Raw genomic sequence first — 15,144 nt, forward strand, 5'->3', positions numbered from 1 at the left:
AGTAATTGGTGGTTGTATCCCCTGTCAGGATAAAAATTGTCAACACGAAAAGACAGGAATTTGAGAAAACGCCGCTGTATTCTTTCCAAGTGGTTACTGTATATTTGATAACATGGGTGCCAAATAAGGCTACAATATTCGAGTTTCGAACGTACGAGTGAATAGTATAGACTCTTCAATGCACCTATATCGGTAAAAGATTTTGTATTTCTTATAACAAAGCCTAGCATACTATAAGCGGATTTAATACTTGAATTAATATGATCAGCAAAAGACAATCTGCTGTCAAACATTACACCAAGATCCTTAATGTTCTGAAAACGAGTTAAAAGTGACATACCTATATTATAATCAAATATGAAAGGCTGATTTTTAAGAGTAAACGTACACACTTTGCATTTATTTTTGTTAACAGGTAAATAATTATCAGTACACCATATATAAACACGATCCACAAGGTCTTGCAATAACAAACAATCAGCCGCAGATGATATATTCAAGAACAATTTCAAGTCGTCGGCAAACATAAGATGATTTGACTTTAATGTTAGAGATAAGTCATTTACAAATAATATAAAAAGGAGTGGCCCCAAGTTAGAGCCTTGAGGTACTCCCGATGCCGCATTAAAAGTATTCGACTTGAAACCATTATAAGATACATACATCTTTCGATGATATAGGTAAGAATTGAAAAGGCGGAGTAAGCTATCACTGAAACCATACCGTTCCAACTTACATAGCAATATACTATGATTAACCTTGTCAAAGCCCTTTGAGAAGTCTGTGTAAATGACATCAACTTGCCCCTTGTCGTCAACATAGTTCGCCGTATACTGGGTAAACTCGGCCAGATTAGATAAAGTTGAACGATTCGAAAAAAAAAACATGCTGATTTGGTGATATGTACGACTTTAAGTTATCTAATATTTGTTTATACAGACACATCTCAAAGACCTTTGCAAAGTTATACAATATGGCAATAGGACGATAGTTTCTTACATCCGCAGGGTTACCGCTTTTTAAAATTGGACATACTCTTGTAAGTTTCCATCTATCAGGAAATTCGCCAGTTGATAAAGCAATATTGAATAACGTAAGATGCGGAGTGCATAGAACCCTCGAGCAATCCTTTACTAGAAAACTAGGAATCTGATCCTCACCACACGTCATTTTGTTTTTTTAGTTTACAGATTGCTAGAAGGACATCAGATTCCGTAAGCTGTTGTATGTTAATGCAGGATTGATAATAATTTAATGACAGATTTGGATTTTGAACATTTTCGATGGAAAAAGCGCTAGCAAAGAATTTAGAAAAAGTGTCAACAATTTGCAGGGGATCATCAAATTCTTGATCATCGAGAAAAACATGTTTTGGTATACTGGTGTGGCCTTTCTTATTCTGTACAAAGGACCAAAACCTTTTAGGATCACTTTTAATATTCGCTTGGCAGTCAACAAGATAATTATTGTAAGCCAAATGTAATTGATTTTTTATTAAGCGTCTCAAACGTGTAAACTCATTTAAGTGAAACAAGTTGTTTTAAATTTATTGTGGAGATAGCCTTTAACTCTAATATTGTTTATGATTTCGGTTGTGTACCAAACTGGAAATTTACGCTTAAATATAGTGAAGACTGGTATATGTTGGTCAAATAAATTATAAATATCTTGGTAAAATGCATCACATGCAGAGTTAACGTTAGTGAAGTTGTTTAGAAAGTCCCAATTTTTATGAAGAAGTGCATTATAAAGGTCCATAAAATTCGCTCTTTTAAAATTATAAGCCTTATTAAAGCGATTAGTAGGAAAATTTAATGGGTTACTTATGCATGTTTGAACCTGTATAACCAATGCAGGATGGTGATTATCCTCAGACACCACAGGCTGAGTTTCCCTCGAAACTACACATGATATATCCGAAATACACAGATCTAATATACGGTTATTTAGATTAGTGACAGTATTGAACTGCTGGAATCCATTGTACTGATGGAATTCGGAAATTAATCTCGTTTTGATGATGAAATGAAATTTGAAATGATATAGGATTCCAAGAAAGGAATAAGCCAATAAAGTTCTAATATCGTAACTACTATAACAATTTACAGCGGCAGGGGCGTGCCTCGAAATTATCCGCCATTGTCTTTCTACCTCGGGTGTTAAATGCGGTTACTTCAACAAATGTCGTACGGAATGGAACGATATTTTATTTTTATGACACTGATACTGAACTGACATGGCATGACATTGACATGGCGTCGATGTGTGTAAAAGACCTCTAAGGTCAAACATCAGTGCTGTATCAAAATATCGTTGCTTAGAGTTTGACTTGTTTATATATGTCCGACATAGTGACGTATTTACAGTACTGCCTGTGCCCTCTTTCCATGATTTTTAAATGACGATTCAATTTTTTCTTTTGTTATATGCTGCTTAGAGTTGCTGGACATTGGTTTTAAAAATAATATTTGCAATGATATAGGAAAAGAAATGAAAGTCCATGGTACGTAATTTAATACAATATTGTCGTATTCCATGTCCCGAACACGCCACCGAGTCCCAACATACAAGTTTCCGCTCAACTTTCCAATCGGAACCACGGAACCATCTTCAATCACTCTACCAAAGTAGAAACCTGTATGCGAAGTTACTCAGATTACCTTCCATGAGAAGTAGAGAAAATAAAAACGTTTGCGAAAAATGCAAAATCGAACAAGGGAACCGCAATTCAAGACCACACTACCACATCAGACTACAAGTCCATCACCCGTTCCATGCGACTACAATCCAAAGATGGACAAAACCTAGAGAGGCCAATTATCTAAACTTAAGGCGAATTTCGTTACGGAACCTCTGTGGATTTATCAAGGCATAGGATCAAACGTCGACCCTAATACCAGTTAATTAACCAGGAACGGAACCTGTTCAGTACATGTTATACACAACTTTTATTATTTGCGTTATACAATCAAAGAGAGTATATACACGTACTCATTTACTATTATTAGCAGAATTTCAATAAATACATTTTTAATCATTCAGAACATTGTTATAAATTCCATCCACTAGTCACTGTTCAATCCTGAGGTAAAGATCCCAAGGGATACAGCAAGCTCCTAGAGACCTAGAAGCTTCCCAAATTCATAGGTACTCATAGAACGCCTACACAAGCTTCCATATTTCTGGTAGATACAGGAGAGACTTCAAAACCAGTGCTAGGAAATGCAAAGTCTAAAAGAAATTGATATAAACACCTGAATAACCATACTCAGGTGGTCGCCAAAATTATTTATTGCATCTAGGCTCAGTTGAAAGAGTCCAGAAACCTTGCTATCCTTAAGATGTACAAATGGCAAAATAAATTTCCCAATTTTTCCGAAATGTACCTCTCCACCGATGAAGAACAATCGGCCAGCACGACGTATATACCTCCAAGCATCTGCGTAGGTTAGTCGGTTGGTGTGTTGAGGAAGATGTTCGAAAATTCCATTTGCCCTTTTGCCAGCGATCAGGACACGATAATCACGTCATTACATGAAATACATAGAGGGTCTCATTAAAAATACCGTTTCACCCGCTACTAGGGATAATTGCCGAGTTAATAATGAGACAATACTAAAATATACTAAATATCGGGACAGATAATCCCGTCATTACAGGAAATACATAGAGGGTCTTAGTAAAAATCCCGTTTCACGTGCTACTAGGGATAATTGCCGAGTTAATAATGAGGCAATACTAAAATATACTTAATATAGATTGCTTTAATAATATACTAGATGTATATAGAAATAATATACCCACATTTCATATTTTTACGCCTCAATTAAGAGATATATTTTTTTCAAATCTGTCGGCTTGAACACAGTATCTATTGTACACACTATGGACGGGGTCCGGGGTGTGTAAATTGACATCACTGATCTACCACTGTGGCACTGTGAAGCTGACTACAAATACAAAAACAAAATTCAGAGACATTGATCANCTTTTATTTCTATTGAGTGTTTTCCTCAAAGTTTTCAGTTCCCTGTTATACCATTTGATGTCAGATGATGTATATTTCAATTTGTACGGAAAACAATTATCCACAATGTTTACATATTTATTTAAAAAAGTGTTCATTAAATAGTTAGCATTCAAATTACTATATTGAATATCAGACCAATTTAGTGTTTCTAAATTTTCTAGAAATACATTACATTTCATCGTATCAATCACTCGAGTACGGTATGAACCCTTGGGTACTTTTTTATGTTCTTCTTCTACACAAATATATACTGACAAATGATCGGCTATATGTGTGTCCAATACTCCCGTTGAAAGAGAAGCAGAATTGATGTTAGTAATTACATTATCTAATTTTGATTTACTGTGAAGTGTAACTCTAGTAGGTTCATGTATAAAATGCTGTAAACCATACGTTGTAAATATATTACACAACAGATACTACACTTTGATCTTAGCCAGAGGCCGAGAAGCGATGCCTTTATAAATTCAAAGTTTGTTACATTTTAGAAGTTTGTAAGCTAACAATAGTGAGATGTAGTTCAGCGCCATCTATCCGAGGAAAGGTCTGTTAGTGTATATCAAGATATATGCATATTGTACCCCTCTTTATTTTTTATTCGTATAAATGTTAAATGCACTATGAGAACAATCTACAGTTTCCATTTAAAATATATATATATATTGACGGGATGTATTTGTTAATTCTGTAGTAATCCCTACTTAACATTTTTTTACTACATGACATCATGACAATAAATCTATAATTTATATACGTACATACCTACCTGGATTTCAGAATTGATTATAAACTTGTGGAGTAATTATTAGTGTTAAAATAAATAAAAGAGTCACTATTTTTGTATAAAACAAATAATTTATTAAATATCTCCGAAGTACTTAATTATAGAGTCGACTCAACGATGTTCGTGTATCAGTCGGAATTGAGTGCGTATTTATCGACACTGATACTACAACAATGGATTCGGAATCGTGAACGAGTTCAAACAATCGATTCCGACAAGGGAATTGGGGTATCGATAATTCCGAAACCTCTAATGGAAAGATCGGAAACATTTGGTCTAGCCCCATTGAGCTGGTTAACTATTCAATAAATAAGACGACAATTATGCCGATTCACCTTCTGTCCACCAAAGAGCAATGCAGATGGACAATGAATAAAATTGTATTTAATTATCTTAAGTGGGCCGATCCCGGTAGTAATGCAATACCGGGCCAACCCGCGACGAGGGTGGAGCAAGCCCCTAACCCCCATCAATTTCCAAAAATCAGTTTAATAATACTGGCCCCGCATGCGGGGCGTATCAGATATTAAGCTGATAAGAACAGATACTACACTTTGATCTTAGCCAGAGGCCGAGAAGCGATACTTTATAATTGGCGACATCTACTACAAGTTAGGGTTTAGTAACTTTGTAAAAGCGAAATGTTGTTCAGCGCCATCTATTGGAAGCGAACATTATTATTCTACCCATACATAAACGTATACTGGATTGGAAATAATGAAATTAATATTTATTTGTTCAAGAAATAGCCAAAACAAATAAGAACACTGAAAACGTTAAAACAATTGATTTATTGTATCACGTAGTTTATAATATACGTCTCATTTAATTCTGAAACTAACCGGATGATCACATTTTTCTTCTTTTCTTGTCTATTTAAGTATTTTTTCATGTAACAACGCTAAAAAATAAAATCTTTCAATTACGTTTCGTCTAGCCGTACCATAACATATATATGTTTTCTAAATTTGGCACGCCCAAACAAATATAAGCTTAAGTGCTCCTGTAACTACACTAATGTATTTAAATATTTCTGTCGACTGAATTTAAACTAGAGAAATTATAAATTTTTTAGATATGTACTTGCTTCTAAAAAATAACTATTCTGCTTGTAAAAGTTCCAAATTGGTCTGAGGCTCCACCAGGTCGGGCTCCATTTCCCTTGCAGATGTTAAATATGCTTTAGCCAAGTTGATCTTGCCTGTTTTGTGATGTAAAACAGCTAGATTGTTATAAGCCGAGGCATGTGTAGAGTCCAAAGATAAGCATAAAGTCAAGCAGCGTATTGCCAGCTCCATGTCTCCCGCTGCCTGAAAAAAAAAAAAAACAAAAATAGTGTTTTTGAAATTATTTTATAAGTAAATTTGTAAGTATAACTATTGTTTGTAGTCTTAGCTTTGATGTTCTGATTACCATAGCTCTTATTGGAAAAAACAAAATATTGCAATGGTCTAATTGAATTATACAGTTACTAACCGATAGATTCTACGATTAAGGGGTAATTCAAATTAAGTTAGTTACAAAATGTTTCGTATCTAAAATACCATGCATGGGAAGTGTCGCAATCTAGGCGTGTTTTGAAAGTCGAAAAATTATGGGTTTAAAATTGTGGATAGGTACATGAATTTTAACTAAAATTTATTTCGGCTATAGCTTTTGAATTTCCTATTGAACCATTTTTGAAAATTAATTCATTTTTACACATATCATATACCAGTAAAAGTCTACAGACCCTTGAAGTATTCCAGGAAAGTGTGAAGAAAATTTCTATTTTCTGTGACCATGCAGAAAGTTCATACCATATAAGTAGGTATATTTCTACTGTTTTATAAACTATGTTAATATACATATACCAGTGACAAAATCTGTGCAGTTGATGTTTGCCACACTTATTGAGACTTTTGAATTAACCATGAAATTCTGGTAGCATACTTTTTAACCAGTTTTCAAATATTTTTTTAGCAAAACGAACAGTTACTTCTGTTATTTTTACACAAAATCAAAAAATATTACGTTCTAATGAGAAAAGATTTATTTGTGAGTAGACTTAGGTTCTTAGTTCTTGATGCTCCATTAATTTTTTATTAATTATTGTAAAGGCAAAAAATTTTGTAAAATAAATATTTAAAAAATCGGCATTTTTGAATAAATTCAATTTGTTCTATAATTTGCCGGATGCGCCAATAACAACATAAAATTTCTACAAGAAAAAAATAATTATATTCTTACCTCAAAGGTTAGTGAAAAAGAAGACCAAAATGCTTTATAAATTTTGTCTAGCCACAAAATTCTTCATCCAAATGATTTGATGGGCTATGAAAATTAAAAAAAAAATACTGGAAATGAGTGACCAAAATTTTGATAAAACTTTCCAAATGTATGTATTTGGACCTGCTGAAAATACCGATGTGATAAGTTGTTCTCTAGTTCTAAAGTATAAAATAGCAATAAAAAAATGAGAGTTTAACATAGTTCCTGTCCAAGCAGTGTTCGTGCTACGAGATAATCAAACTAAAAAAAGAACAATATCTCCCTCCTCAAAATGAATTTTACAAGGTTGAATTAGCCCAGACTAGATGAAAAATCTTTTTGGCCTAAAATTTTCTAGAATAAAGAACTGATACCTATTTTTTAATGGGACATGGAACCTTTAAAAGAAGGTTTAATTAATGCCATTATTAAAACCCCTTAAGCACAGCTGCACCTACGTGGGCCCCAAATTCAAATTTGCCCAGTGCGCCATGATACTATAACGCGCCATACTGCTTAATATACATACCCGTATTTTTTGCGTTTGCAAACAAAATTCAATCCAAAAATACGAGACTGAATGTAGGTTAGGCTTTAGAAAAGCATTAAGTATACAGAACAGAACTCCATTAATATTACAATAATTATTATGACTGCGAAATATATAGACAGCGATAGCTATAAGACTTATAAATATGAAATACATGTCATGACTAGATTAAAAGTTTCTTTTGTGAATTTAAATATATGCTGAGTATTAGAGGCACTCCTCGCAGTGTGGCTTGTAGGAATAAAAAAATGTGTGTTGTATCTCATTGCATGTTTTCTACGTTACTACTACTAGAAGAGACTTTAATTGAAAACGTTCTGTAGTAAAATTATCCTTCAGCTTTAAAAGCTGAATATGTATATTCCCTTTTTTCATATTAACTTTTACTTAATTTGTAGTACGTAATGTAAAGTCAATATACAGGATGTTTATTAAGTACTTGTACAAATTTTAAGGGACGAATCTTTGACTAATTTTAAGAATTCATATGAACATGAGTTCGCAATGGCTTGGTTCTTGAGATAAAGAGCGTCCAAGAAAAAATTTCCGTAGTGGCCTCTGCACTGGTCGCATCCAATGCCTCTGAACGTTTCGCGGTTCTTCATTGTCTGTATCTTCAGTGGTAACTTTGCAAATGCTTCGTCGCGACTGACACTAGGGGTTCTAATAGCGATTCCGCCTTCACAGAGCCTAACCCGAGAATAACAAATCCAGGTCAAAGTTTCCTAGCTAAGGCGCTTTAAATAAGTTACTAATTATTTCTCAGTGCACGTTTCGCTGCTCAGTGCGACATCAGCGTGAAGAAAGTCCAAAGAGAAATCGGTTTAGTTAAAAAAGTCTTAGACCGCAGAAAAAGTAAAATAATTTGTTAATTCATTACATACAACACTAAGCGACTACTTAGCAAAACTTTAAAAGTATACAAGTGGATTCAGAAAGTAAAAACCAAAATCTTGTAATCACCCCCTCTTCTCCATCGCTTTTTGGATGGTAAATAGTGTACCTACCCAAGGAAAAAATTATGAAAAACTCGATATACTTGAACATGATTACATATTTTATAAATCTTTTTTTCTTTATCTTTAATAAAATGGTGATGTGGTCAAACATGTATCGTATTAGAAAAAGATTATTACTTACTATAGAAACCAGTTGTAGTAATTCTTATCTTTTTTAAGATAACTTCAAGGAAAAATTTTAACCAACTGTGTAAAAATTAAAAAATGTACTTAAAATTTAAAAAATCTGTTTTAGGATTTCTTCTAAAGCTAAAACCCGCCGTTCAATTATTTTTCCAATCTGGATCTGAAAAAGTAATTCAATAGTTGCTTACAACTTTATAAAAATAAGAACAGTGGAGAAAAGCGAGGAATAACGGAATGAATATTGTACATAATAATCATACCATAAGAGTCTTTAACTACCATAAGTTTAATCAAAATCGGTTATAAATAAGGATAGTTTTATAACTACTCTTAACAGAAATTTTTTGTTTTTTTTTAGTCTTTTGAATTATCAAGCAAATAATATTATTTTTTAATGAATTGGACTTTTTTGGAGAAAAAAATGTCTACTATTTTTTTCGAATTATGCGTAGTTTAGTCGGAAATATATACTATGTCTATAGTTGGTTGTGATAGCCACCCCTAGCCGGGGTTTCCAACAATTGTAGTATCATAATTGATTATTTGTTTTAACTCGTTCGTAGCATACTGAAGCAATGATATAAATAATGTACCTACTTACCTACTAAGAAATTTAAGAAAATCAATTTTGCTTTAATTGGCAAAGGGTACAAAAAATATATAAGAACAATAAATGAAGAAAATGCAAAATTTTCTTTGTGTTACAAGGTGATTTATTTATTTAATTTCGGAAAAAAGTTTTCGGAAAAAAGTAATAAATCTATAGCTTTTATACCTATCAGCATTCTATAAACATACATAACTTGTTAAAGTGGTTTAGAAATTAAAAGTTGAATTGATTTTTTTTTAATTTTGGAAACTCTGGAGCCCGAAAGTGACCACTAAATTACCTGATTTTAGTCCTAGAATACGTTTCTGAATTTTCTCTATGTACTTGGAAAACGGCTTGTATAACAGCACTATTGGCAGTTTTCAATAAAAACGCATTTCATAAGATATATCGCTCTTTCTGTACCTTTATCTTATGAGAAATTGGAACAAAATAATTTACTTTTATCTATAGGTATATCTGTATAAGCTGCTGACGGACGTCTAACTTTGTCTTGGTTTTTGAACTTTTAACCGTTTAACGTTGAATTTTATAAAAAAAACACTAATTCCGTAGAAACTAGATATATTTTGATCAAATTATGTATAAGTAGCCTCATGAAGCAACTGGATTGTACCATGTTTGAGGCGTATGTCGCCAATAGTTTTTGAGTAAATTATCAAAAACTGTGTTTTACGTCCAGTCTTTGAAGGATTGTATAGCACATAGGAACAGTTTAAAAAAAAGACAACATGATGGTACTAAGTACTCTGCATACCCTACATGTCCAATCCAACATTGAATTAAGTACAACCGTACTGTCTAGTAAACAGCTAGACATTCCTCATCTGCAACATTGTTTCTTTTTTTTTGTTTGTTAGTTGGTTAGTGAAAATTAGCTATAATGCCGCTGTTACTCCCAGATTTCGTCACTTTGCTTCATTAGCAAAACTGGAAACATGCGTTATATTTATTAGTCAGTCACCTCGAAACTTTGTAAACCTATCGTTCCCATTTAGAGTCATTAAATGCGCGTATTTAAATATCTATCTACTTACTATAGCTAGGTGCGACAAATTGTACCACACCTCGGCTCTAATCGGGGGCTCCGTCGCTAGGTTTAAAGCTCGCTGAAAGCAAGGGAGAGTGAGGTCCAGTTGCTGGGAGTACAGACAACACAGGCCCAAGTTGTTATATAACTCCGCTGAGTGGGCGCCCATCGCCAAGACACGCCTGAAAGAAATTTTCATAGTCAGGTTCGGCTCCAGGTGAATGTTTCGTCTGTTTATTCGATTGAGCATTTCTTTATTTATTACTTTACATAATTTTTTTTCAAAATGTATTTTTTGTTTCTTTTGGTATGATCCTAATCCTGCTATAGATTAATATTGTCACAAATACAAAGAAAATTTATGAAATAGTTTTCCCATAAGTGTGGCTGAACTTAAAGTGAGGCAATAATAACTTCAAATGATAATCTCATGACATTTATTTTATTTTTGAATATGTTCTTAAAATAATATTGTTTAAATGCTCTCCTCGACTTCGCCTGACTGAGTGAATTCTGGGGATCCAATTTTCGACAATTTCTAATTCAGGTGCATATTTTCAATGGTGTGTTGAGTATTCAGTTTAAGGTCGGAAATTATTTGTCACATAATACCACAGGAAAAAGGGGATAGATCACATCGTCTTGGTGGTTACTTGAAATAACACGTGCAGGAAACCGTTGTAAAAAATCAGTTGTATGACGAGATGTGTAACAAATCGCACCATCGTCTATCAGTTTAGGCTGAAGCTATTCTGTTAACATATCCCTGTAACGGTAACGCTCTCCATTAGATAACACTAACATGATTTCTATCATCGTCCTCAAAATATTAAGGTCTAATCACGCCTTGAGCCCAAAAACCACATCAAACGATGACTTTCTGAGGATAAAGAGGCACCTCTTGAATCACTTGAGGATTTTCATCAGCCTAAATTCTACAGTTATGTTTATTTATGAATCCACTGAGCCAGATATGCGCTTCATCGGAAAAAATGCTTTTCCCCAAAATATGGATCGATTTCGAACTACTCTAGAGATCAGTCCGTGAAAGTTCGACGCAAATAATGATCAACTGGCTTCAGTTCTTAAGTAATCTGGACTCTGTAAGAGATGAAGATCACGGTTTCGTCTGAGAAAGGCTAAATTCTTGAAGATGACGAAGAATAGAGGTAATCTGACTTACAACAACAATGTTCTCTTGTGATCGGGCAACCCAACGACGTATGGATGTTCACTTACCTGCATATGAATCATTCGGATGATCGATCATGTTGACCATAAATTGCTGGCAAAGTCCGAAACGTCTGACGAACAGAACCCGCACTGATTTGCGTATCTTTCCATGATAACTTGTCACAATGTACTAAATACAGTTGTCAATGTTTGATGTTGGCATTTCGAGTCAGGTTGTCAGCATTAGGTACATTTTAAAGTTCTGACACGCCTATTATATCTGCTCGTCAGCTCTGTTCTGTCCTAGTGGCGCATGGCGTCTTTAATGAGATGCAAACTTTTGTCTTGACACAAATATTGTCTATACAATACTATAATACATAAACAAACGATTTATGTTGATCGTGATACATAAGACCTAAAACGTGTGAATTCCAGATTAACAAATGAATCGTGTTAAAAAGTCAGTTTAAGTCTAAACATGAAAATAACTTAAAATATTTTGTCAAGTTTGAAGTAGCATTATCTGTTTTGCACCAATAAAGCGAATTATGTGAGGATGAATCTGGTAATTATTAGAAAAAAAGACAGAAAGTTGCTTCCCTGCCAATATGTGCCTTAATTTCGTTAGTTGTGTTCGTTAGTGACGTCACCATACTATATTTTTATTACTATTTCTCGTTCACCTGTTGATGTGTTCCGAAAAAACGAGGAATCTTACAGAATATGTGTTCCTTGCTTAATTCAATAAGGGCAAAGCACGTATAGATTTACACAGATACGTTTGCGTTTCTGATTTGCACTCTCACTTTTAACACGATCATAGATAAAAATAATACAAACTACTCTCAGCATTATTTACTCTTTATTTTATCGCCTACACCTAAATTATTGATATTATTAACTATTTATGAGTTATTATTTTTGAATTATGTAATCCATAAATTCATAGCTTTTAAGAAATATTTCTTACCTGTAATATCTCAAAGCTAGCTCTGGTTGACTGTTATAAAAATGGTACATCCCTATGCACGCTATGGCCTCGGTGTTCATGGCGTCCTCGATCACAATATTTCGATAATATTTCACGGAGGTTGGTGTATCATTCAACGCCTCCGACAAACGTGCCAATTCGGTCATTATGGATACATCTTTTGGAAAAATCTCCAAACCGGACTTGCAAATTTCTATCGCAGACAGAGGTTGATCTAAAGGAAACTGTAATAATTATTAATTTCTTACATACATACATACAAAAATTATCATATACTTTTTTAAAATCTGCAATTGTGTTCACTTTAACATCTTTCTGAAGAAATCTTATTAGTTAACATCCATATCAATCGTAAGTGAAATTCTAAACAGGGTGAATCATAATTAGGTCTAATAAATTTAATCTACTCAAAACGAATTAACCAAATATAACAGTATCAAAATGCTTTCTTCTTTTTCAAATATTTCGCAGAAACTAGTTATTTTAGCGGTATGAGACATGGGTTTTTTTAAAAACCAAATAGAAAAATATGGCAAAAAACAAATAATTGTTTCTAGTATTCTTAGAGGTTTTCATGTTTTAGGTAAAAATTATGTTCATCCATGTTTACCTTTGGTTATACCAAAAACTGCCCTATACCAAATTTTATTGAAATATTTTAAGAAGCAAAGAAATTACCTTAAAAATGGATTAAAACTCTTTAAGGATCTATAACTTTTTAAGAGATAATTTTGGTTCTGAAATATATTCACTCAAAAACTCTGTTTTATTTAAATATCATTATTAATAAATATACATTCTTTAAAAAGCGAAAAAAGAAGTGAGAAACATAAGATAATTAGACAGCTAGACATATTAACTCGAACCAAATCTATCTCACAACAGTTTCTCGAGTCAAACTATGACTAACCGAGTTAGCTGTTTTTTCACTCTAAACGTTATTTTGACATTTGAACATGCCCAAATGTAAAATACGATGACGTAAACTCAATAAGGGCAGTGCCTAACCTTATTTGACCATCTTAGGTAAATACTTATTTCTACCTTCCTAACATACCTAATCTGACGTATATTCTAGTAAGTCTAATAAAAGTCTCCACATGGTGATGCTGCTTTAGGGCACTTCTAAGTTGCTGTTCAGCTTCTCTTATCAAATTCAACGCTATATAGCATTTTGCCAGCTGAACCTTCCACCACCAATCCTTAAATTCGCAAAACTGCGTAGCTTGAACGGCGAGTTCCATGGCGTTCCTTATATCTCCTTCGTGATAGAAAAGGTACTCGAATAAAGGTTTTGATAACTTGGGATCTTTAGCGTACTTTGCAATGTTCAGTCTGGAAACTTGGATGAACGGGCCGTCTTTCTGTGACAACATAGCGGCTGTGCCCAAACGTATGGCTCTGGCCGATTGTCCTGTCACTGGCCTGGCGGTCCTCACGCGATCCAGAGCTGAACCGGGGCGATTTTGAGTTCCTGGCCGTGCTACTCCAGATATGGGACGACCGGTCGCCGTCCTCGGTCTCGTGCTATAAACAATGACTGGACTTAATATCGTTCGAATTCACTTCCGCATGTAATATCTAGTCAATAGCTAAAAATTATACTGTCCACAATCTATCAAAAATGCACATTATTATTTTTTTGGGACTATGCACTCCCTACGACTATTTTGTGGATTTTTGGAGACGGATTATCCACGATATTAAATTGGTCAGTTACCACCAAAAAGTATTGAAAGAGAATTATGTAGGACCAAGTAGGTTGACCACCTCGTTCATGCTACTTGAATCCATTGGATTATTTTATCTGATGAAGACACCTAAAAAAACTTGATGAATTAAGGCAAAAAGTCAATCATTGGCAGGTATGGTGCCAGTTGATATTTTACTTACATATAATTTGATGGCTGACGATTTTTACCTACTCAGAAAATAAGAAAAACATAATGCACGCCACTGACTAAAATGATAGGAATAAAATTTTTCTTTTTAAAACATTTTTCTTTATTTATATGCTCTACCGCATTTCATTGAAATCAATTTATGTAGATTGCCTCTGAGATGTAATAAAAAATTCAGTTAAGAACTCATTCATGTAATTTTAGAAAATCAGTGTACATGAGTATTATTCAAAAAACAGTTCATGGGTAATTTAAAGAAAAAGTAATAACAAAGAAAAGTTAATCTGCTGTAAGAAAAAAATAAAGCTTTTAGAGGATTTGGTACTTTGTAAAAATGTTTATAACTTCATAAACCATAACTCACCCTAGAGCACCAGTTTTTGGCTGTTCAGCAGTTTTCATGGATGTGCCAGGCCGAGGGGCAGAAGCCATAACATTTTCGTCTAAAAAATCACTCTCTGGAATTTCCTCACTTTCTATGTCATCCACGTATATCCTCTGAGTCATCGCGCGCATTTTTAAACACCATGCTGCTTGATCCAGAGGCTGCTTATCTAAGATACTTGTACATATGTCAATACATTTATCATACCTTCGTCGCCGAAATAAACTTAAAGTTAAATAAAAAGCATCCATGGAGTATCGGGGCAAAATATTAACAAACTACCAATTCGGGG

General features: G+C 33.8%; 1 protein-coding gene and 2 non-coding genes across 3 annotated transcripts; all 3 read right to left on the reverse strand.

Annotated features, from left to right (window-relative positions):
* Positions 1-4,389: 4,389 nt before the first annotated feature.
* On the reverse strand, positions 4,390-4,485 carry LOC111692298. The gene has a single exon (XR_002763197.1). It is a non-coding gene; the product is annotated as a U2 spliceosomal RNA (small nuclear RNA).
* A 721-nt stretch (positions 4,486-5,206) lies between these two features.
* On the reverse strand, positions 5,207-5,397 carry LOC111692297. Its single transcript, XR_002763196.1, has one exon. It is a non-coding gene; the product is annotated as a U2 spliceosomal RNA (small nuclear RNA).
* A 457-nt stretch (positions 5,398-5,854) lies between these two features.
* LOC108904632 (tetratricopeptide repeat protein 8) lies at positions 5,855-15,103 on the reverse strand. The gene is made up of 5 exons (XM_018707266.1): positions 14,832-15,103; positions 13,624-14,093; positions 12,546-12,780; positions 10,407-10,581; positions 5,855-6,124 (listed from the first exon to the last, which is right to left on the reverse strand). Exons 1-5 carry the CDS (start codon positions 15,101-15,103, stop codon positions 5,915-5,917), a joined length of 1,362 nt encoding a protein of 453 aa, XP_018562782.1. The 3' UTR covers positions 5,855-5,914.
* Positions 15,104-15,144: the final 41 nt, after the last annotated feature.

This window comes from Anoplophora glabripennis, unplaced genomic scaffold (genome assembly GCF_000390285.2).
Source record: "Anoplophora glabripennis isolate ALB-LARVAE unplaced genomic scaffold, Agla_2.0 scaffold96, whole genome shotgun sequence".
NCBI classification, from domain to species: Eukaryota; Metazoa; Arthropoda; class Insecta; order Coleoptera; family Cerambycidae; genus Anoplophora; species Anoplophora glabripennis.